The sequence below is a fragment of the Ranitomeya variabilis genome, chromosome 1 (assembly GCF_051348905.1).
Source record: "Ranitomeya variabilis isolate aRanVar5 chromosome 1, aRanVar5.hap1, whole genome shotgun sequence".
In the NCBI taxonomy this organism is placed as follows: Eukaryota; Metazoa; Chordata; class Amphibia; order Anura; family Dendrobatidae; genus Ranitomeya; species Ranitomeya variabilis.
In genome coordinates this window covers 659976321-660000894 of record NC_135232.1, presented here as the reverse complement: position 1 = coordinate 660000894, position 24574 = coordinate 659976321, and the positions used below count along the sequence as shown (strand labels likewise).

Genomic DNA, 24574 nt, shown 5'->3' with positions numbered 1-24574 from the left:
CACAGTCTGATCAGTGTCACCCAATTCTCTGAGATGAGAGCATAGTCATCTGCACCTGCCCTTCGTCTCAGCTACTGCTCTCCTGTGCTTCAAACTTCATATAGGAATAACAGGTGAGAGAAAGGAAGTTGAGGCTTAAGGTATGTTCACAGTCGGTGAACTGTGATATTTGAAAAATCACAGCATGGTGACAGTGGTTAGCTCTGCAGCACAGGTTTCAAATCCCACCAAGGACAACATCTGCAAGGAGTTTGTATGTTCTCCCCGTGCTTGAGTGTGTTTCCTCCAGGATCTCCAATGGGGACTGTAATTATCTGTAAAGAGCTTCAGCATATGATAGCACATTTAACATGATGTATTTTTGACTAGGATTCTCCCCCCCCCCCCCCCCCCCCGTGTTTCAGTTGGGGTTAAATCCTCTCATACAAGACTTATTTATAAGCCGACTCTTTATAACCCCACAGAGTGGTAAAAAGAGATTTTGATGCATATATCTAAGGTCTTGTGCAAAAACCATGACTCCGTGAGACACTAGTAAATGAATGGCTTCCTTGTGCTATTCCCAACCACCCTCCTAAGCAGGATCCATAGCACTGGACAAAACCTGTACACTTGACAAGGGGTTTGTTTGGTTTGTCAAAGACAGGGTATCTGGATCTGAGAAGGTAGTTTATATCCACACTATTACAGAACTGTACAGCAACCTGGAATCCATTAACATTGCTCCTAAAACCATCATGTTACTTATTCCCACCGATACCTGAAGCATTATAAAGGGCTAGATAGGAAGTCTGGATGTGCTCATCACTCCATCTCCACCATTACAACCCAGGAGACCAGCACTCGCTAGTAGTAGTAGTAGAAGTAGCTTTGTATTTGGCAGACCATAGGCAGCTTTCAGGCCTACATAAGGAGGCCAGGTCACAGAGCTGGATTTCATACCGATGGTTTGTATGCAAGGAGCAAACACACAGCAGGGGGGATTAAGCAGCACTAAACACTGAAAGAAATCCCTCACAATCCAATGGTCTCCGGTAATGGCGGCCACAAAGATAAACCCCACACACAGCCGTCCGCAGAGAGCCGCCGCAGCAGCAGCCATAACCAGCGCCATACACGGAGGAGCAGTACCTGCACGGTAGAGGCTAAATCCAAGTCGGCTAAAGGACCTCTGCCCATGTGACCGGAAGGGGCGGTGCCTCTTCCTCCATAGAACAGACAGAGCAGACACGAGGAAGCTGTGGATGTCATGGCGGGATTTCGTGCAGGATTTGGTTTTGGAGTGTTTTGTGCAGGATTTGCCTCTTCCTCCATAGAGCAGAGCAGACAGGAGGAGGCTGTGGATGTCATGGCTGGATTTCGAGGATTTTTGTGCAAGATTTGGGGTATTATGGGGCTCATTCTCCAAAGTCATAGATCAGGTAAGTGGGAGTCTGCCTGGAGAGAATGTGGTGATGTTGCTTGCATGGGTCTGCCTGGGGAGAATGGGGTGGTGTTGCTTGCATGGGGCTGCTGGGGAGAATGGGGTGGTGATGCTTGCATGGGGCTGCCTGGGGAGAATGGGGGGGTGATGCTTGCATGGGGCTGCCTGGGGAGAATGGGGGGGGGGTGATGCTTGCATGGGGCTGCCTGGGGAGAAATGGGGGATGTTGCTTGCATGGGGCTGCCTGGGGAGAATGGGGTGGTGTTGCTTGCATGGGGCTGCTGGGGAGAATGGGGTGGTGTTGCTTGCATGGGGCTGCTGGGGAGAATGGGGTGGTGATGCTTGCATGGGGCTGCTGGGGAGAATGGGGTGGTGATGCTTGCATGGGGCTGCTGGGGAGAATGGGGTGGTGTTGCTTGCATGGGGCTGCTGGGGAGAATGGGGTGGTGATGCTTGCATGGGGCTGCCTGGGGAGAATGGGGGGGGGGGGGTGATGCTTGCATGGGGCTGCCTGGGGAGAAATGGGGGATGTTGCTTGCATGGGGCTGCCTGGGGAGAATGGGGTGGTGTTGCTTGCATGGGGCTGCTGGGGAGAATGGGGTGGTGTTGCTTGCATGGGGCTGCTGGGGAGAATGGGGTGGTGATGCTTGCATGGGGCTGCCTGGGGAGAATGGGGTGGTGATGCTTGCATGGGGCTGCCTGGGGAGAATGGGGTGGTGATGCTTGCCTGGGGAGAATGGGGGGGATGTTGCTTGCATGGGGCTGCCTGGGGAGAATGGGGGGATGTTGCTTGCATGGGGCTGCCTGGGGAGAATGGGGGATGTTGCTTGCATGGGGCTGCCTGGGGAGAATGGGGTGGTGGTGCTTGCATGGGGCTGCCTGGGGAGAATGGGGGGGTGATGCTTGCATGGGGCTGCCTGGGGAGAATGGGGGGGTGATGCTTGCATGGGGCTGCCTGGGGAGAATGGGGGGATGTTGCTTGCATGGGTCTGCCTGGGGAGAATGGGGTGGTGGTGCTTGCATGGGGCTGCCTGGGGAGAATGGGGTGGTGATGCTTGCATGGGGAGAATGGGGTGGTGATGCTTGCGTGGGGAGAATGGGGTGGTGATGCTTGCGTGGGGAGAATGGGGTGGTGATGCTTGCGTGGGGAGAATGGGGTGGTGATGCTTGCGTGGGGAGAATGGGGTGGTGATGCTTGCATGGGGAGAATGGGGTGGTGATGCTTGCATGGGGAGAATGGGGTGGTGATGCTTGCATGGGGAGAATGGGGTGGTGATGCTTGCATGGGGAGAATGGGGTGGTGATGCTTGCGTGGGGAGAATGGGGTGGTGATGCTTGCGTGGGGAGAATGGGGTGGTGATGCTTGCGTGGGGAGAATGGGGTGGTGATGCTTGCATGGGGCTGCATGGGAAGAATGGGGTGGTGATGCTTGCATGGGGCTGCATGGGAAGAATGGGGTGGTGATGCTTGCATGGGGCTGCATGGGGAGAATGGGGTGGTGATGCTTGCATGGGGCTGCATGGGGAGAATGGGGTGGTGATGCTTGCATGGGGCTGCATGGGGAGAATGGGGTGGTGATGCTTGCATGGGGCTGCCTGGGGAGAATGGGGTGGTGGTGCTTGCATGGGTCTGCCTGGGGAGAATTGGGTGGTGGTGCTTGCATGGGGCTGCCTGGGGAGAATGGGGTGGTGATGCTTGCATGGGGAGAATGGGGTGGTGATGCTTGCATGGGGAGAATGGGGTGGTGATGCTTGCATGGGGCTGCATGGGAAGAATGGGGTGGTGATGCTTGCATGGGGCTGCATGGGGAGAATGGGGTGGTGATGCTTGCATGGGGCTGCATGGGGAGAATGGGGTGGTGATGCTTGCATGGGGCTGCCTGGGGAGAATCGGGTGGTGTTGCTTGCATGGGGCTGCATGTGCATGCTGGACGGGGGGTCCGCCTGGGGAGAAGGGGGAGATGTTGTTTGCATGGGACTGCATGCTGGAGGGGCCTGCCTGGGGAAGGGTGACTGCATGCTGGGGTCTCAGTGGGAAGGGGGTCATGTTTCTTGCTAGCGGGGCTGGGTGTCTGTTGTGAAGGGGGGCTGCAGGTCTCTGGGGAAGAGAGGCTGTGTGCTGGAGTCTCTGTTAGGAAGGGGGTCATGTTGCCTGCGTGGGGGATCTGCGGGGATCTGCGTGCAGGGGGGTCTACCTGCAGAATGGGGCTGATGTTACTCGCATGGGTCTATGTGGTGTGGGGAGCTGATGTCACGTGCTGTGCAGGTCAGTGTGTGATGTCACTTGCGGTGGGGGGTGCAGGGAAGTATAGTGCTACGTGTGTGGGGGCGAACAGGGGAGGGGATGAATGATGATGGAGATCTGAGGGATTGATATTACTTGGCATGAGAATCTCTGCCTGATGGTGAAGAGTCGGTCCTGTTAATATTAATATTATTGGGGACACATGCTGTCAGATTGATGACTGACCTATGACCTCTGGGAGCGAAACAGCTTTACAACAATGTCTCCAGATCCCTGGCTTTATTCTCCCCTCGCACGCTGTGCTACTCAGTATTAGCCCGGTGGCCACTGGTGTCAGCCACTACTTGTATCCAGTTTTCTGCATGATTTTTTTTTCTGTTTTATTCTAGGTATTGTGACTTTTCCCCATCCTGTGCCCCCCCCAGAGCAGTGACCTCCCTGCAGATGTCATTACATCACTGGACTTCTTTTCACCAAGTGGAATGGCGGTGCCCCCACAATCCATGTGAGGACCCAAAGGGATGACACTGTGTGCATCTGATAATGTCAGATGAGTATAATTACTTTAAAAAAAAACAAAAAAAAAACCCTTTTTCTCGATTTGCGCTCGCTCTGTCTCCCCGCGCTCGCTCTGTCTCCCCGCGCTCGCTCTGTCTCCCCGCGCTCGCTCTGTCTCCCCGCGCTCGCTCTGTCTCCCCGCGCTCGCTCGCATCAGGGGCTTATCTACAGCATTCTGTAATGCTGTAGCTAAGCCTCCAATGTATCCTAAAAGATGAGAAAAAGAGGTTATATTATACTCACGCGGGCGGTCCGATCCAAGTCGCGGTCCGGTCCTGGGCCTCCCATCTTGATAGGATGACTTCCTCTTCTTGTCTTCACACTGCGGTGCGCAGGCACCGGGAAAGGTCAGAGAGGCCTGGGGCCTGCACACTGCAGTACTTTGTGCTGGAGCCGCAGCGTGAAGACACGAAGAGGACATCATCCGATGAAGATAGGAGGCGCCAGACCGGCCCGCGATGCCCATCGGACAGGACTGGGACTGTCCCTGGGTGAGTATAATATAACCTCTTTTTCTAATTTTTAAGGATACATCGGGGGCTTATCTACAGCATTACAGAATGCATTACAGAATGCTGGAGATAAGCCCCTGATGCTGGTGGGCTTAGCTCGCCCTCAATTTTGGGGGTGACAGGTTGCCTTTAAGCACCACAATACAATTTTTGCAGCTAAAGCACAGGGGACTTTGGTACAAAATGTGTTTTTCTTTTTTGTAATTAATCTGTCTTTAATGTTTAATTCATTGTTTTAATTTCTAAAACTCTTTATTATTGATTTGTATGTATGCATACTTATATATTTCTCTTTTTTTTTATTTCTAACTATTTGACTTGTAATAAACTTGTTTGACAGCTATGAATTGAAATTTCATTTCCTTGCGGATTTACATTCTATGGGGAAGAGACAAAAGGTCGGGGGTGCAGCAGCTCGGGTGGTGGTGAGGCGGCAGAATGGTTATTGCAGGCTGTAGGCTTTCCTGAAGAGGTGGGTTTTCAGGTTCCGTCTGAAGGATCCAAGGGTGGTGGATAATTGGACGTGTTGAGGCGTGGAATTCGAGAGGATGGGGGATATTGGGGAGAAATCTTGGAGGCGGTTGTGTGAGGAATGAATAAGTGTGGAGGAGAGTAGGAGGTCTTGGGAGGATCGAAGATTACGTGAGGGAAGATATTGGGAGATTAGTTCAGAGATATAAGGAGGGGACAGGTTGTGGATGGCTTTGTAGATCAGTGTTAGTAGTTTGAACTGGATTCGTTGTGGAATTGGGAGTCAGTGGAGAAATTTGCAGAGGGGAGAAACGGGAGTAGAGAGGTGGATTAGCCGGGCAACAGAGTTAAGGACAGACTGGAGTGGTGCAAGAGAGTTAGCGGGGAGGCCGCAGAGGAGGATGTTGCAGTAGTCGAGGTGAGAGATAAGGGCATGCTCAAGCATTTTAGTAGATTGAGGGCAGAGGAAGGGACGGATTCTGGCAATATGTTTGAGTTGGAGGCGACAGGAGGTGGCAAGAGTTTGGACGAGCGGTTTGATGGACAGGGCAGAGTCGAGAGTTACCGTGAGGTAGCGGATTTCAGGTGTGGGAGAGAACGTGATTCTGCTTACCAAAATAGATAGATCAGGTAGGGGAGATTGGCATTGTCTACATTGAGTTTTAGGAAGCGAGAGGTGAAGGAGGATATGGCTGATAGACACTTCGGGATTCTGGACAGCGGAGAGGTGACATCTGGGCCAGAGAGGTAGATCTGAGTGTCATCAGCATACAGGTGATACTGGAAGCCATGGGACTTTATGAGTTATCCTAGGCCAAGGGTATAGATGGAAGAAATTAGGGTCCCCAGGACAGAGCCTTGAGGGACTCCAACAGAGAGAGGGCGGAATGAGCCAATACAGTCTGCTGTGCCTGCCCAACGACCGCAGAGTTGCCCAGATCATACCCCTACTGATTACTGGGTGGCCACCCTGCTGCATCCCTGCTGCAAAGACAAAGTACCATTATTACTTCCGTCACTGGAGCGGGATGGCAAAATGTGTGAATACAAGCACATGCTGGTAGGGGCACTACTGACGGCATTCCCACCTGACAGAAGAAACACAAGGCAGAGGAGGAGGAAGTCGCCAACGCAGCTGGGGCACCACCTCAGAAGGGAGCGTTAACATGGCTAAAATGTGAAAAAAATTCATCAGCATGACACATCATCCAGCACCACCATCTGATACGGTCTATACAACCAGGTGCCAGCGTTATAACAACATGGTGGAAGAGTACATGTCTATGTCCACACGTCTGCATGTACTAAGTTGGGTCTGCCCATTTAACTTCTTGGTTTCCAAACTGGACACATGGCCTAGGCTTGTACTTTTTGACTTGGAAGTGCCGGCATGCCCCGTGGCAAGTGTAATGTTGGAACATGTGTTTATCACAGCAGGGGATATCACACATAGGCGCATCCACCTGTCCAAAGCCAACGTGGCCACTCTCGCATTCATTAAAAGAAACCAGGAGTGAAGTCCACAGGACTTGTCTGTACCTCTGGCAAACCAGACAAATGTACCATCTGCACCCAGACATTGTTATATTTTATTTGCCATTTGTTTTATTTTGGGGCCTTACCAAAAAGGAAGAGAAATAAAATCCACAAAAATAATGTTGGATACCATCAGACCTGCCTCTTCCACCTACACTGCAATGTCCACCTCCTGCTAGTCCACCTACACCACCTCCTCCTCCACTAGGACATCCGACTACTGTATCTACATTGTTCTTTTTTATTTTATATTATGTTCTTCTAAGTGCTGTCCCTAAAAAAAAAAAAAACTTGGATACCTCATCCCCTGCCTCTTCCACCTTCATCGCCACATTCGCCTCAAGCTCCTCCACCTACTACACCTCCTACATTTGGACCTATGTCTCTTTTTTCAAGATTATTATTATTACTTTTTATTCTCTGTTGTTCCATTTTTCACCTTTACCGCTTACTACCCCCATTTTACAGCACGAAAGTTCGAGACCACATTGGCTGTGAGATGGTCTCATTATGCTGCGAAGGGCCCAATAAACATTTACCTTTTCAGCCTATTAATCAGTGAACAGCTCTCTGCTTTTTCTTAGCTGGTTATTAAAAAATGGGTGGACTCACCCAAAAAATTAATTGGGCCCCCTCCATTTTTAATAACCAGCTAAGGCAAAACAGACCGCTAAGGGCTGATGTTAAATAGCTGTGAAGGTCCATGGATATTGGCCCCTACCAACACTAATAAGACTAGTCCTCAGCTGCACGAGAAATGGAGCATCCTGATTGCTTTTGTGCAGTGGCAATTGGGGTAATATATACAGCTCTGGCCAAAATTAAGAACCCACCACATCAAAACCCTGTCATGGGGAGCCCATTCTCCAGACCTGAACCCAATTGGAAAACTTGGAATGTAATCAAGAGGATGATGGATAGTCACAAGCCATCAAACAAAGAAGAACTGCTTACATTTTTGCGCCAGAAGCAGTGTGAAACACTGCTGGAAAGCATGCCAAGATGCATGTAACTGTGATTAAAAATTATGGTTATTACACAAAATATTAATTTCTGAATAGTGATGGGCGAGCACTAAAATGCTCGGGTGCTCGTTGCTCGGGTCGGGCAAATTGGAATTCTCAGGTACTCGGCCAGAACAGCGAACCCAATATAAGCCTACGTGAGACCAAAGTATTTTTACTGCGATCCCCCCGGGGGTTCTTTTAATTTCAAAAAACATCTGAAAATGATGGAAACACTGCTCAAAAGACACAGGAACATCATGGGGATAAGCCCTAGAAGCATTCCTGACTCCTAGTTCACAGCCTTAGGCCGGTTTCACACTTGCGTTGGTAGCAGCTGCGGACTTCCTCCGTGAAGCTCCGCCGCTAGCTCCGCCTATTTCTGCATGCGGCCGGCATGCAGCCTGTATACCTATATTTAACATTAGGTACACAGGTCGTGCCGCAGTATGCGGATGCTTCCGCATGCGTCGTTTTGACGATGCAGAGAAGAAAAATTGCTACAAGCTGCGTCCTATGCTGGTCTCCGCATCGTCAAAACGACGCATGCGGCAACATCTGCATACTGCGGCACGACCTGCGTACCTAATGTTAAATATAGGTACACAGGCTGCATACCGGCCGCATGCAGAAATAGGCGGAGCTAGCAGCGGAGGGCGGGGCTTCAAGGAGGAAGTCCGCAGCCCTCCGCAGCTGCTACCAACGCAAGTGTGAAACCGGCCTTAATCATTTTTTTCCGAGATTCATGCCATTTTTCCCGGTGCCACAAAAAACACATTAAAACGAAACCAAAACAGGTTTTGCTGCGAAATATGTCAAGGTACATCCTTTGTAGGTTAATCACTTGCCTGTAAGGCCAAATATTTAACCCCAGACCGAAAATTTCCTCTCCCTCTTAAGGCCCCGTCTCACATAGCGATTTACCAACGATCACGACCAGCGATATGACCTGGCCGTGATCGTTGGTAAGTCGTTGTGTGGTCGCTGGGGAGCTGTCACACAGACAGCTCTCTCCAGCGACCAACGATCAGGGGAACGACTTCGGCATCGTTGAAACTGTCTTCAACGATGCCGGAGTCCCCCTGCAGCACCCGGGTAACCAGGGTAAACATCAGGTTACTAAGCGCAGGGCCGCGCTTAGTAACCCGATGTTTACCCTGGTTACCAAAAAAACAAACAGTACATACTCACCATCTGATGTCCGTCAGGTCCCTTGCCGTCTGCTTCCTGCTCTGACAGTGCCGCCGTACAGTGAGAGCAGAGCGCAGCGGTGACGTCACTGCTGTGCTGTGATCTCACTGTACGGCGGCATTCAGTCAGAGCAGGAAGCAGACGGTAAGGGACCTGACGGACACCGAAAGGCGAGTATGTACTGTTTTTTTTTTTTACATTTACGCTGGTAACCAGGGTAAACATCAGGTTACTAAGCGCGGCCCTGCGCTTAGTAACCCGATGTTTACCCTGGTTACCAGTGAAGACATCGCTGGATCGGTGTCACACACACCGATTCAGCGATGTCAGCGGGACCTCAACGACCAAAAAAAGGTCCAGGCCATTCCGACACGACCAGCGATCTCACAGCAGGGACCTGATCGCTGGTACGTGTCACACATAGTGAGATCGCTACTGAGGTCGCTGTTGCATCACAAAACTTGTGACTCCGCAGCGATCTCGCTAGCGATCTCGCTATGTGAGACGGGGCCTTTAGGCTTAGTTCAGACGCAGCGTTTTTGAAGCGTTTTTCAACTTTAACATTGCTTTCAACCACTACAAATGCATTCACTGGGAAATGTCAAAAATACTTTTCAAAATTTATTTTACAATTGCAAGGTAAGGATGCATTCCAACTAGCGCTGGGGTCCGCCAGGAGGGGATCCGTAATGGATCTGACCTCCTGGTGACCCCAGCTAAGGCTGGCGGAATCCTGGAGTTACCAGGAGGTCAGATCCGTTATGGATCCCCTTCTGGCGATCCCCAGCGCTACTGGGAACACAGCCTAAGATGTGTATATTTCAAAACATAATTATGTGCATAAAACAACAAAAAAGTAAGTAAATGGGCATGCCAAATATAGGCATTTTATATGCAATTTTTTTATGAAAACATTTTTTGGTTGTAGCAAACTTGGTGCAGGAATATTTATTTGTAACTTTACATATTCCCCCGAAAATTCTCACATATTATTTTTTCGGCTGAATGTTCCTTGCATACATTTTGTCCGCAAGTAGAAGAGAAACGCTCCGATTTTCTTTCCTTCTTTGCTGGACAAATACAGCAGCGCTGTCATGCAGAATCCACACTCTTCCCAGCAATAGCAGAGTCATAAAAGTTCTTCCCCAGCAACAGTACAGACAAAAAGATTGAGTATCACATGTAAACCTAGTACAGGCCTAAAAGGCCCCAGGAGCGTGAATATGGGGTAGTCCCAAAAAAAGGTTGTTATACCGAAATGTCTGTAACATAAAAATATATGACTAACTGGAAATTACTAACAACTATATACCTGAGGATTACCTAGATTTTCAAAATTCTAACTACAGTACTTTTACAGAAAATAGAAAACAGGGTTAAACTGAGATATCATGGAGTCATCAGACGAGTGGCCATAAACCACTAGAATATAAAAGCCACAAGGATTTAGACCAAACCACCACAGGCAGAGTTTCAGTAAACCTTAATGTTTTACAATGACAAACCGCAAACATATAGAGGCTTCGAACTGTTTCTGAAGTGAGAAAACAAACATTTATCAAGATGGTGTCACTATGAGCATTGTCTGTCACATCTGTAAATGTTTTACAAGAAATGCAGCTATGTGATTGTCTGAATGCATTCGGTATACAGTATTTAAATCTTGTTTACAAATCGCCATTTGTATATTCGCCATTTGTACATTTGAGGCAGCCAAAGTTATGGCTCTCAAGGAGAGAAACTAATATAGTGGACAAAGAAATATTTGTAATGAACTACTGAGCCAAACTAACATCATTGCATTATCAAATTTATATGAAGTGTATTGTGTCCAATTTGCGCAACCAGGCAACACAAAAAGGAGCTTTCCAGTGAGCTCTTTAAGGTACACAAATGTGAAGTGTTTGCCATCAAGGATCTGGTTTCACCAATGGGGGGTACCTTTTTTAAAAATATACTATTGCCATCACAGCCACCCATGCCCAAACTTCACGGGCCTATAACAATACAAAGCATGTTCACCCAGGTCATGTCGTCAGAGATAAGGAAGAGACATTGCAGGAGACAGTTAAGAATTAGGGCCAATGTAGTGGTGTGGGTCTCTGAGACTTGTAATGCAGTGCATGATCTGCCAAACAATTCCCCAATGGGGTTACCTTTTTTTAAAGTACACTACTGCCATCGCATGCCCCTAGCCCAAATATCAACGGCCTATAACAGTACTGAGCACGTTTACCCTGGTGATCTAGTGGCAGGAACATTTTAGATTGCAGGAGACCGAGTTAAGAAGTCGGCCCAATGGAATGTCATGCCCAATTCCCCAATGTGGGATCCTTTTTAAAAAAAATAAGAGAGTGCCATCACAGCCCCCTTGGCCAAAATGCACCGTACAGAGCACGTTCACCCTGGTGATCTACTGGCAGATACAGGATAGATTGCAGGCGACCGAGTTAAGAAGTAGGCCCAATGTAATGTCATGCCCAGTTCCCCAATGTGTTGTCCTTTTTTTAAAAAAAATAAGTGCCATCACAGCATCCTTTGCCAAAATGCACCGTACAGACCACGTTCACCCTGGTGATATATTGGTTCTGGATGAGGAGGATGAGGATAAGAACAAACAGACCAAATCTGTAAGCGTATACCCATGTGGGGTTGTGAAGAGGTGCATGAGAATACGCCTCCCCAAAAGAGAGAATGTATTTGAGGTTATGTTTCGCTGTTTTCACTTGGTGGTGTACAGAAGTCTTTCCCAATCCAGGCCTTGTTCATTTTTATAAGAGTCAGCCTGTCAGCATTTTCAGTTGACAGGCGGATGCGCTTTTCTGTTATAATTCCACCAGCGGCACTAAAACCCCTCTCTGACAGAACGCTAGCAGCAGGGCAGACCAGGACCTCCAAGGTGTAGAGCGCCAGTTCATGTCACGTGTCCAGCTTGGATACCCAATAATTCAAAGGCACATAGGAATCCCGGAGGATGTTTGTACGATCTGCAAGGTACTCCCTCACCATCTTCCCAAACATTGCACTTCTTGTGACAGCGCCCCTTGCCTCTGTGCCGCCACGATGGGAATGTCTGAGAAAACTGTCCCAGAACTTGGCCATTGTTCCCCTGCCTGAGCTGGATTGTACTTCTGTCTCTCTCTTGCTTGGAGTCCTTGGTTGTACAACAAACTCTTGACTTCTGCTGCCAGCGTTCTCACATGGGAATTTTCTAAGTAATTCCGCTACAAGGGCCCTGTGGTACTGCAAAATTTTAGTACACCTCTCTGCCTCAGGCAGAAGAGATTGAAAGTTCTCCTGGAAGCGTGGGTCTAGAAGTGTCACCAACCAGTAATGAGTGTCACCCAAAATTTTGATAATCCGAGGGTCACGTGAAATACAGTGCAACATAAAGTCAGCCATGCGTGCCAGACTGCTAACAGGCAAGACTTCCGTGTCCTCATCAACAGGACACCTGATGATGCTGTCCTCCTCCTCCTCCCTGTCCTCAGGTCATCCCCACTGAACAGAAGCTAATACAGATGTGTTTGTAGTACCATCTATAGCACATGAAAGTAGCTCCTGTTCTTCCTCCTCCTCCTCCTCATTGCCTAACAATCCAGGTTGAGAAGACATGAGGCTGGGCTGAGTGTAATCCCCCTGTATGTTTCCTTGCTCCATGTCCTCGTGCTCCGCCTGCAATGCATCCTCTCTGATTGTGAGCAGATAGTTTTTCAGAATGCTGAGAAGCGGGATAGTGATGCTAATTATGGCATCATCACCACTCACCATCTTAGTGCAGTCCTCAAAGTTTTGGAGGATGTTACATATGTCTTACATCCATGTCCACTCCTGAGGTCTTATGTGTGGAGTCTGACCTGAAATTCGATGGCCTTGTTGATGTTGGTAGTCAACAACGGCCCTCTTCTGCTCACAAATCCTTTCCTACATATGCAGCGTAGAGTTCCAGCGCGTGGGGATGGGGACATCATACAATAGTCGGTGAGCTGGAATCTGAAAACGCTGCTGAAGCATGGCAAGGGCGGCTGAAGCTGTAGCTGGCTTTCTAAAATGGTCAGACAGACGGCATACTTTCACTAGCAGATCCGGCAGCTCCGGGTAGCTTTTCAGAAATCGTTGAACCAAGAGGTTAAGCACATGGGCCAAGCAAGGTGTGCGTATGAGCTCACCTTGCCTCAGAGTAGCCATCAGGTTACGGCCATTGTCACACACGACCATGCCTGGCTGTAGGTTCAGTGGTGTCATCCAAACATCTGACTGCTTTTTCAGCGCTGTCCACAACTCTTCTGCATTGTGCGGTTTGTCACCTATGCAGATTAGCTTCAGCACAGCCTGTTGCCGCTTGACTGAGGCAGTGCTGCAGTGCTTCCAGTTTCTGACTGATGTGTTGATTTCATAGACGGAGGATGAAGAGGAGGAGGAGGAGGTGCAGGAGCTGTAGACTGTGGGGGCAACCCTGATTGACATAGGGCCAGCAATCCTCAGCGTGGGGAGGAAGTGTTCCATCTCAAGGTCCAACTGGGTCCCGGCTTCCACTATGTTAACCCAGTGTGCCGTCATTGAGATGTACCGTCCCTGCCCACAAGCACTTGTCCACGTGTCCGTGGTTAGGTGGACTTTCCCGGTAACAGGATTGTTGAGGGCACGGGTAATGTTGTGGGACACATGCTGGTGTAATGCCGGTACGGCACACCGGTAGAAATAGTGGCGACTGGGGACCGAGTACCTTGGGACAACCGCCCCCATCAGGTTGCGGAATGCTTCTGTCTCAACAAGCCTAAAAGGCAGCATTTCTAGCACAAGCAGAAGAGAAATATTAGAATTGAGGACTGTGGCCTGTGGGGCGTTGGCTGGGTATTTCTGCTTGCGTTCCAAAGACTGGGTTATAGACAACTGAACGCTGTGCTGGGTCAAGGACGTGGACGGGCTTGCTGATGGTGCTGCTTGACTGTGGGCCACAACAGGTGCAGGGCTAGAGGCATCTTCACATGCACGGTGTACTTGGGATTGGCTTCTATGCAAAACAGTGGAAGAAGCAGTGGTGTGACCAGCAGGCAGTGGTCCTCGAGCCTGGGGTTCGGCCCACAAAGTCAGGTGCTTTGCTTGCATGTGCCTGATCATGCTGGTGGTCAGGCTGGTTGTTTTACTACCCCTGCTGAAGCAGGCATGGCAGGTGCTGCAAATGGCCTGTTTAGGGTTATCGGCAGAGTCTTGAAAAAATAGCCAGACTCTGGAAGATCTCACAGGTGGAATGGCAACTTCACTCATGTTGGTGTTACAGGGAACGGATGCATGCCCTCTGTCTGTGGCCACCACACTGCTTCTTCCTGCCTGTTGGGGGATATGCCTCCTTCCCCATTTGTGCTGCTGTCCTCGCTACGCATGTCCTCCTGCCAGCTTGGGTCAGTTACTATGTCATCCACCACCTCGTCTTCCACATCTGCACCCTGATCCTCCTCCTGACTTTCTAGAAATTGTGTCTCATCATGGTCCACCTCTTGTGACACTTTCCCACCATTGCCTTCGTGTGACTGGGGCTGGTCAAAGCTTTGGGCAGCTCTACATGCGATCTCATCTTTCCCCACTTCAAGTTGACTGGGAGAGATTTCTGAATCTTGAAATGGAAAACTGAACAGCTCTTCAGAGTGTCCAATGTGGGATCAGTTGTCTCAGGGCACTCGGCATGGTGGGAGGAAAGAGGATCAGGGTGAGGAATATCCTGGCCTCACTCACGGCTACTCAGACTTGACTTTGTGGAAGACAAGGTGGTGGTGGCTAAGTGACTGGAAGCTTTTTCCGCTATCCAGCCAACCACCGTTACACACTGCTGTGGCTTCAATAGTTGTGTGCTGTGGTCCCCTAGAAACTGGGACAGGAATGCCGAGAGAGAAGATGTGGGTCTTTGTTTTGCGCACTTTCACCTTGCCCATGGCCTCATCCTCTGGATGCACCATCAGCATCACATCCACTTCCCTGTCCCTTGCCCCTTGCCTTAACCATTTTAAATGGACTACTGCACTATTTCAAATGCTCAACACAAATGTCTTTATTAGTAGCGAAATAATATGTGATCAGTATGCCTGCAAATCTATGATTTTTCAAACCCAAACACCAGGCAGGCCTCAGCCTGACCTAACAGACTGTATTCAATTTTTTTAAGTTAATTCATGCAAAATAGTGCGGTATAGAATTTGAGTATCACACAGCCAAAAAATAAGTACACCGGTCTCCAATGCCCAAACTAGGAGCACAGAGATATATGACGGCTCTAACGGAAATACCACACTGGCAAATCTGTGGCCTTTGAATTTTTTTATACGAAATAGCGCCGTATAGAATTTGAGTATCACACAGTCAAAAAATAAGTACACCGGCCTACAATGACCAAACATGGAGGACGCAGATATATGAGGCCTTTTTCAGTGAATTTAAAACACCAAAAAAAAGGGAGCACAAGGGTCGCACAGACAACTATGCTACGTATGCCTGACAAACTATAACTTTTCAACAGGCCTCAGTCTGACAGAACAGACTGTATTTTTTTTTTTTTAGGGGGGGGGAATTTTTGGAAAAAAAAAGAAGGAAAAATAGGTATATAGACAGTAAAGAAGCTGCAGCAGCAGCAGGCGGTTATGGAGCTTTGGGAGGGATGCAGTGGGAGCAATGGACGCACATACAGTGCCTGCAGGCCTTGCACTGATGTGGATATGCTGTGCCCTGCCTGCCTAGCGCTGCAATATCGGGACCCACAAATTAGCCCTACAAAGGACTTTTGGTTTCTGAGGAGTTGTGGATGTAAGAGTTGCAGGCCTACACTAACTCTAAAACCACGATTCTGACCCTATCTCGGCAGCAGCTCTCCCTATTCTCGCTGAAACAGGAACAGAATGCGGCGAGCAGGGCGGCACAAGGTCTCTTATACTCGGGATGATGCTGTACGGCCAAGCCAATCACTGCACGACCACAACAAAGATGGCTGCGGCGTTTCATGGCCTGGCAGACAATCCCTGCACCGTGATTGGGTCTCTTAAGTCCGCCAAAATTGCTGGGTGAAGACTGCAGTTACCGCCGAATAATACCGGAAATGCTCGCTGCTCGCCGAGTACACCGATACCTGGGCGAGTAACGAGTAGTGGCGAGCACGTTCACTCATCACTATTTCTGAACTCTTCCGGAGTTAAAAAATTAGTACTGTTGTTTCTAAATGACTATGGACTTGTTTTCTTTGCATCATTTGAGGTCTGAAAGCACTGGGTTATTTTTATTTTGACCATTTTTCTTTGTTAGAAAAAAATACTAAATTTATTGCTTGAAAATTCTGAGGCATGTCAGAAGTTTATAGAATAAAAGAGCAATTTACATTTTACTCAAAAATATATCTATAGAGAAAAATCAGACAAACTGGACATTTTGCAGTGGTCTCTTCATTTTTGCCAGGGCTGTAAGTATAATTACAACTGTGATTTGTCAAAAATCACAGCTGACATCAAGCCCAGGGTTAGTAATAGAGAGGTGTCTATGAAACACCCCGTTTACTAACACTGTAAGTAAAACTAAAGAAACACAGATTAAAAACATGTAATTAAAATATAAAAACAGACACCCTCTTTCACCCATTTACCCAAAAAAAAAACACCTGCAGGTTCAATGAGATCCACAAGGTCCAGCGTAATCCACATCGAGGTCCCAAGATGATTCCCTGCTCCAATACATACAGAAGCCATAGTGACATCATAAAACGTGACCCCTCCCCGTGTCCGCCGTACACACACTAAGGGTGGCATGGAAGCCGCCACCTGTGAGGTCACTGGAGATGACAGTTTGCGGTTATCACAGCACCCTCTGAGCTGTCACTTGAGGTGAACTCAAGAAGCACAGTGACCGGCAATACGCATAACCTGGCGGAAACATTGTAGTAGGTTGGATTGCCGGACTGCCCCCTGCGTGACACAGGGGCACTACAGTACGGACGTCCGACAGTGAACCGTGGAATCATCACAGTGCATAAGATTGGTGAATTACTGTTGGACTGCGCTGCCCACTAGACTTTGTTATATACAGCAAGCTAAAGCTAAGTGGGCAGAAGGACCTGGCGTTTTAGCTTACTAAGTCTGGTATTAAACCACTCCAAGGGACCTGGTCCTTTATCCCACTTGGATTTAGCTTTCTCACAGTGAGCAGGCTAAATCCAAGTTGGCAGAAGGACCTGGTCCTTTAGCCTGCTAGGTCTAGTATTAAAACACTCACAGGGACCTGGTCCTTTAGCCAGCTGGGATTTAGCTTTCTCACAGTGAGCAGGCTAAATGCAAGTTGGCAGAAGGACCTGGTCCATTTGGCCAATAATTATAGTATTAACCCCTTCACAACGCATGATGCAGTTACGTCATATATCATAGAAATATAAGAAAAAATATTGATTTTGCTCAATTAAAAAAATACACAAATTGGGACTTGACATGTTTAGAAACGTCTGACCAATCAAAATGTTAAATAATCTGATCAGTAAACGGCATAACGAGAAAAAACTCGAAACGCCATAATGACTTTTTTTGGTCGCCGCAACATTGCAATAAAATGAAATAAGAGGTGATCAAAACATGGTATCCGCACCAAAATGGTATCAATAAGAACGTCCCGCCAAAATAAAAAAAATTCCCAACGGCGATGTGGATGGAAAAATAAGTTATGGGAAGGAAAAAAAATTTAAAAAACGGAAAATCGCCTGAGGGTTAAAACACTCCTAGGTGCATGCATGGAAAAAAATCTGTGGTTGTGTGATCTACAAAAATGATCACCAGTAAATAAAACGGGACGAGGATGAGATTGGCGCAGAATATTGTACACACTGGGATTAAGGGGAAAATTTGTGTGTATAATTGTCACATATAAATAAATATGTAATCAGATGTCATATCCAGGCTGCGGCTCAATATTACTGCAAAAAAATCACATGACAGTATTCATATCTATCTATATACAATGAGGGTCCTTCTATCTACTGGGATTTAGCATTCTTATATAGAGCAGGCTAAATCCCAGTCGGCTAAAGGACCTGGTCCCTCTGCCGACTAGGAAATAGCCGACTCTGTGTGAGAAAGCTAAATCCCAGTGCACAGAAGGACCTGGGCCTTTAGCCGACTGGGATTTAGCCACAACCCTATACACGGAGGAGCAGTACCTGCACGCCGCCTGCGTTCCACCACTTCATACACTTCCTCTTCCGGGGTGACGTCAGCACGCACCCTAGTGATCCTCTTATACAGACCGGCGTTCTTGTTTAACCCCTTCCTGTCACGCAGGGCCGGAACCGAACCTGCTCCATAGAGCAGAGCACTGTCTTCTCTGGAGATAAGACCCGAGCGCTGCCATAGAAGAAACTCACCGCCTGAACACATTAAACTATATGGATTTTCACATTTGTTTCTCAGAAAGCTGGGTGACGACTAATATGCCCACCATTACTGTCACTAAGTGGGTAGAGATCTGTTACAGATGCCACTCAGGAAGTTGGGAGAGCTGAGTAGCAATCTGTGCAGAAGCCATAATGTGGGCTCTATGTGGCCTGGTAGCAGCGGATCCTGACAACTGTCGGTCATGGTGCTGGGCGGGATGGGGTGGGAGAGTTATCTGTATCGGTTAAGGGGGCTTCCAGGGACGAGATCACAGGTTACGTCATCGATATATGAGATGAGTTGGGGTCACAGCCACCGATCAGCTGAAATTCACATGAATGGGTGTCTGCCCCCACCAATCTCACACTCAGTGACGGTGTATACATGCTAACAGGTATAAACTAACACATGCAGCTCTACACTTATGTTACTGACTTTATGGCAGTTTCATCCTGCAGACACTAGATGGCGCTGTGGCTCCCGATGACGTCACGGCTCCTTGCAGCCTCTAGACAGTAATAGCAGCATGTGACGTCGCCGAGCGCAGTGGCGTGCGCCTGTAATCCCGGCCACCAAGGGAGGCTGAGTGTTGGATCGCTTTGAGTCTAGGGGTTCTAGACTGCTCTGTGCCAATCCGTTCGGGGCGCTGCACTAGGTTCGGTATTTGTGACACTGGGGGAACTAGAGCGAACCAGTGTCCTAAAGTGGGAGGAGGCCGGCCCGGGACGGCCCAAGAGACCCCATGCCGACCGACGTGTGTAGCCGCGCCTGTGATAGCACCACGTTGTAGACTAGTCTACAATGCAGGGCAGGACTGGACAATACAGCGTGACATCCACTTTTTATACACACAGAAAATATTCATTTTACATCGGGAAATCATTATTAATGTAGAAAAAGATCCAATTTCTTAAAATTGTGATGTTTATTAGAAAATTCAATGCAAACATTCAAGACTGTCTATGCATTGAACTTTGTACTTCGTTTTCTAATAAACATCGACATTTTAAGACGCTGAATGTTTTCTACATTTGATCCCTTGGCTTCCGTGCTACAATGCCCCTAGAGTCGGAGCTGTTTTTTCTTTTTTCAACAGATCATTATTAACCCTCAGTCACATCTGCAATAATTATTATTCGGTTGATGCTTTGAAGGTAACAATAATGAACTATGCAAAACATGAAAATGTAAATATATATATATATATATATATATATATATATATATATATATATATATATATATATATTCCTCCTGTATTTGTACTTTCTCCCTATCTCCCCAGATTCTGATATTACGTCTCCTGATCTCTCTGTGATGCCGTTACACTGAGCGCTACTGACACCTACTGGCGAAACCAATAAATTGCTTCCATCTGTTATGCAGTACTAGGTGTTACCAGCAGAGGCCACTCCAGCTCTAAACCTTCAGGACGGAACATGAATCACCTGCAAAATTCACATTATAATGAGGTTACGCTGAAGGCCTCATGAGAAAATGATCTATTGTTTATATCAGTTTTTTTTTTCTTCAATGTATTTTTTTCCATATAAAAATCTGTATTAAAAATAAAGTAATATAATATATCAAAAATTATTAACACAAATAAATATATTTAAAAAATTACCAATAATAAGTATAAAATAAACAGACCACAAATCAACCCACTAAAAACACAAGAAGATCCTAAGGGTGCGTGTCCACGTTCAGGATGGCCGGCGCTTTGGACGGAGCGGAAAACTCGCTCTGCCCTAAGCCCCGCCCTCTTCTGGAGACGCGATGATGCCGGATGTGTTCATTGCACACATCCGGCATCATCGCACCCCACACATAGGGCCCTGTGATTTACCTTGCAGCGGCGCAGCGAGGTAAACGGACATGCTGCGATCTAAAAAGCTCAATCCGCTGCTATTCCGGATGTAAAACGGCCCATGGACACATACCCTAAGGCCGGCGTCACACTGGCGAGTTTTACGGACGTATGAGCGCAGAAAATACACCCGTAAAATACGCATAACACACGGCCCAATCATTCTCTATGGCCCAGCTCCTATCAGCCGTATTTTACTGATCCGTATTATACGGTCTTCTACGGCCGTAGAAAATCACAGCATGCTGCGTTTGTCACCGTAATGCGCAAAACAATCGCCAATGAAAGTCTATGGGGGCGAGAAAAGTACGGATTACACACAGACCAGCAGTGTGACTTGCGAGAAATACGCAGCGGTGTTCTATAGAAAAGCCGGTAATTCAATAGCCGGCTTTTCATTTCTCCTTCACAAACCCGACAGGATATGAGACATGGTTTACATACAGTAAACCATCTCATATCCCTTTTTTTTTTGAAAAATTCCACACTACTAATGTTAGTAGTGTATGTGCAAAATTTGGGCACTGTAGCTTGTAAAATAAAGGGTGAAATGGCGGAAAAAATTGGCGTGGGCTCCCGCGCAATTTTCTCCGCCAGAGTGGTAAAGCCAGTGACTGAGGGCAGATATTAATAGCCTAGAGAGGGTCCATGGTTATTAGCCCCCCCTGGCTACAAACATCTGCCCCCAGCCACCCCAGAAAAGGCACATCTGTAAAGATGCGCCTATTCTGACACTTGGTCACTATCTTTCCACTCCCGTGTAGTGGTGGGATATGGGGTAATGAAGGGTTAATGTCACCAGGGCCGTATTTGCCACTAGGCACGTGAGGGCACGTGCCTAGGGCGGGGACAATGCAGGGGGCGGCACCTGAGCAAGGTTTTTTTTTTTTTTTATAAAAGCTAGGTCACCTCCCGACCGACCCCACCCAACCCCCCGCCTCCCCGGCCGCCCGCCCGCCTCCCAACCGCTTCCCACCCACCCTCCTTGAAGACGATACTCACCCTGCTCCAACGATGCCTGGTCTCGGCTTCTGCAGTGCTCCTGAATGAGCGGTCACGTGGTACCCCTCATTAAGGTCACGAATATGCACATATTCATGACCTTAATGAGCGGTATCACATGACCACTCACGCAGGAAGAAGGTGAGGTGCCTGGAGTCGGGACAGAGCCAGAGGGATGTCGGCAAGGCCGCGCGGTGAGGATCAGGTGAGTATGAGGGATGGGGGGACAGGGGAGGGGGGATGAAGGAGGACGGTAAGCCGCGCCATTCAAGATGGGAGCAGGGGGTGGGGTGGAGTGGAGAGATGAGCCATGCATACGGGGGGGGGGGGGAATATGAGCCATGCATACAGGGGGGGAATATGAGCCATGCATACAGGGGGGGAAATATGAGCCATGCATACGGGGGGGTGAAATACGAGCCATGCATACAAGGGGGGGAATATGAGCCATGCATACAGGAGGGGGAATACGAGCCATGCATACAAGGGGGGGTATATGAGCCATGCATACAGGAGGGGGAATATGAGCCATGCATACAGGGGGGAATATGAGCCATGCACACAGGGGGGGGGAATATGAGCCATGCATACAGGGGGGGAATATGAGCCATGCATACAGGGGGGATATGAGCCAAGCATACAGGAGGGGGGAAATATGAGCCATGCATACAGGAGGGGGGGAATATGAGCCATGCATACAGGGGGGGAATATGAGCCATGCATACAGGAGGGGGGGGGGGTCATTATACAGTATTAAGCATCATGTGGCCATTATACAGTATGGAGCACTGTGTGGCCATTATGCATTATGGAGCATCATGTGTGGCCATTATACACTATGGAGCATCATGTGTGGCCATTATACAGTATTGAGCATCATGTGTGGCCATTATACAGTATGGAGAACTGTGTGGCCGTTATACAGTATTGAGCATCATGTGTGGCCGTTATACAGTATGGAGCATCATGTGTGGCCAATGGCCATTATACAGTATGGAGCATCATGTGTGGCCGTTATACAGTATGGAGCATCATGTGTGGCCAATGGCCATTATACAGTATGGAGCATCATGTGTGGCCGTTATACATTATGGAGCATCATGTGTGGCCAATGGCCATTATACAGTATGGAGCATCATGTGTGGCCGTTATACAGTATGGAGCATCATGTTTGGCCATTATACAGTATTGAGCATCATGTGGGATCATTATACAGTATGGAGAACTGTGTGTGGCCTTTATACAGTATGGAGCACTATGTGTGGCCATTATACAGTATGGAGCACTATGTGTGGCCATTATACAGTATGGAGCATAATGTGTGGCCATTATACACTATGGAGCATCATGTGTGGCCATTATACAGTATTGAGCATCATGTGTGGCCATTATACAGTATGGAGAACTGTGTGTGGCCATTATACAGTATGGAGCATCATGTGTGGTGGCCATTATACAGTATTGAGCATCATGTGGGGCCATTATACAGGATGGAGCAACATGTGTGGCCATTATACAGTATGGAGCATCATGTGTGGTCATTATACAGTATAGAGCACTGTGGCCATATTTTTTTTTTGTTTATATTTATTGTATATAAAACAGTGTGATCAGCAGTGCTAAATGGTTGTGGTTGGGACGTGGATATGGGTGTGACTAGTTGTGAAATGGGTGTGGCCTAAAATTTGCCGCAAACGCACGCCGCAAACTTTATACCTCCTTCCCTTCTTCAAATGTTGGGAGGTATGGTACCGCATTTGCCAGATCATGGCAAGTGCCGCAAATCCCATAGGGAATGAATGAGGCTGAACGCAGTGTTGCCGTAAGTGATCCGTTACGCGGCAGATGCAGAAAAACTGCCCGATCGGCTGCAAAAGGCGACTTTCACATCAGCGATTCTTGCCAAAGTCACTGCCGATAGTGTCATACTCACCAAAGGGGGAGGCAGCACTAAAAGTGCCTAGGGCAGCAGAAACTCTAAATACGGCCCTGGGCACAGTGGCAACTTGTGGGGGCCGGGGCGTGCTAGAGTCCCTGTAAAAAGCCTCAGGCCATCAGTCATACGGGTTTGTCCTATCCTTACCATCAGGGGGACAGAGAAAGAGACATAACATCTAGAACATCTACAACAGTTGTGAGGACCTTATGAGAGGCTCAGCAATATGGTACTACAACACCCCGGTGCTAGAGAAAGGCTACTGATTACCACCTGGATAAGGGGACTCTGGATTTGCCTTCGGACCGGCCGGACTCTGCCTGCCCTGTGATCTGGTGCTCTGGACTGTGGATGCTGAATCCTTCAGTAAAAAGGTAAAGAGACTGCAACCTTGTGTCCTCGTTTTTCACTGCGCCTCACACCATCCTCCATCTACACACTGGGAAGCCCTGGGGATACACGTCACCTGTGGGAAGGTATACCATCTAGCTGCCATAACATCACCCCAGTGGACCCCTTAATGCAACGTCGGTCACTCTGACCGAATACCACAGGTGGCGTCACGAACATATTCCTTTAAAGACCTTTCCCCCCATTTACAACACACGTCCCTAGGGCCACGGACCGGGTCAGCCACCGTGAAATCCCCCTTGAGAACCGATGGGCCAGGTGCCGAGTAACCCATAGCCCACGGGGGCGCTCCATTAGCAGATTTAACTAGATACGCTGGTGAATTGTCATGCTGTTGTGGTCTTCGGTAAGGAAGGGGGGCCTCACACTAACCCTGGAAATGGGACCCTAAGTATCCCTGTCCTGGGCATTCTTTAAAAGGAAGAAAAGCCCAAGTCTCTGACCTTACTATGCTCCTGTTAGTGTCCTAATCTGCCCCCTCCCCCAGGAGGCCTATGACATATGTTAGTATATAAACTTGTAAGACAAACAGGAATAACAAAAAGCTACTTACATACAAAAACTCACCATGGGTATGTAGGAGGGTGCAGCTGTTATGGACAGTAAGGAACACGCTGTTACTTTAAGAGACTGCTTCCCCTTGTCTGGCAGGATGGAATGTTTTGCTTCTTCCCTGCAATAGACTGTGTGAATGAACTGGAATGTGCAGATGGCAGGGGTGGAGCCTGAACAGCCTGTGTGAGCTGAGGCTCCTGCAGAGAAAACTTTGTGCTGATAGCTGCAAGAGAGGAGAACTGTGTCTTGATATAGCTGCAAGAGAAGACCCCCAGCCTGTAACGAAGTGGACTTGTGAGATTTGACAGACTTTTCCGGGTGCAGCAAGGGTGGCTGTCCTGTGTTAGTTGGAGGAGCCACGAAGATACCGAGAAAGGGATTTACAGTTTCCAGGAGCACCACTATGACCCAAAACCAAGGAGAAGACCACGTTTCACGGAGCTGACAGAAAGCCAGGCGCACCACCGTA

General features: G+C 48.3%; 2 protein-coding genes and 1 long non-coding RNA gene across 4 annotated transcripts in view; 2 read left to right on the top strand and 1 right to left on the bottom strand.

Moving 5' to 3' along the window:
* The window catches only part of LOC143775170 (exonuclease 3'-5' domain-containing protein 2-like), a 72411-nt gene extending 52644 nt beyond the window's left edge, over nt 1–19767 (top strand). The window contains exon 6 of the mRNA XM_077263020.1: nt 19617–19767. Coding sequence (XP_077119135.1) covers nt 19617–19623 — 7 coding nt within the window. The 3' untranslated portion in view covers nt 19624–19767. The remainder of the gene's footprint in view (nt 1–19616) is intronic.
* The window catches only part of LOC143775137 (uncharacterized), a 140435-nt gene that overhangs the window by 13240 nt on the left and 102621 nt on the right, over nt 1–24574 (bottom strand). The window lies entirely within an intron of this gene.
* LOC143775231 (uncharacterized) lies at nt 1135–5080 on the top strand. Its single transcript, XR_013215602.1, has 2 exons — nt 1135–1421; nt 4057–5080. It is a non-coding gene; the product is annotated as an uncharacterized LOC143775231 (long non-coding RNA).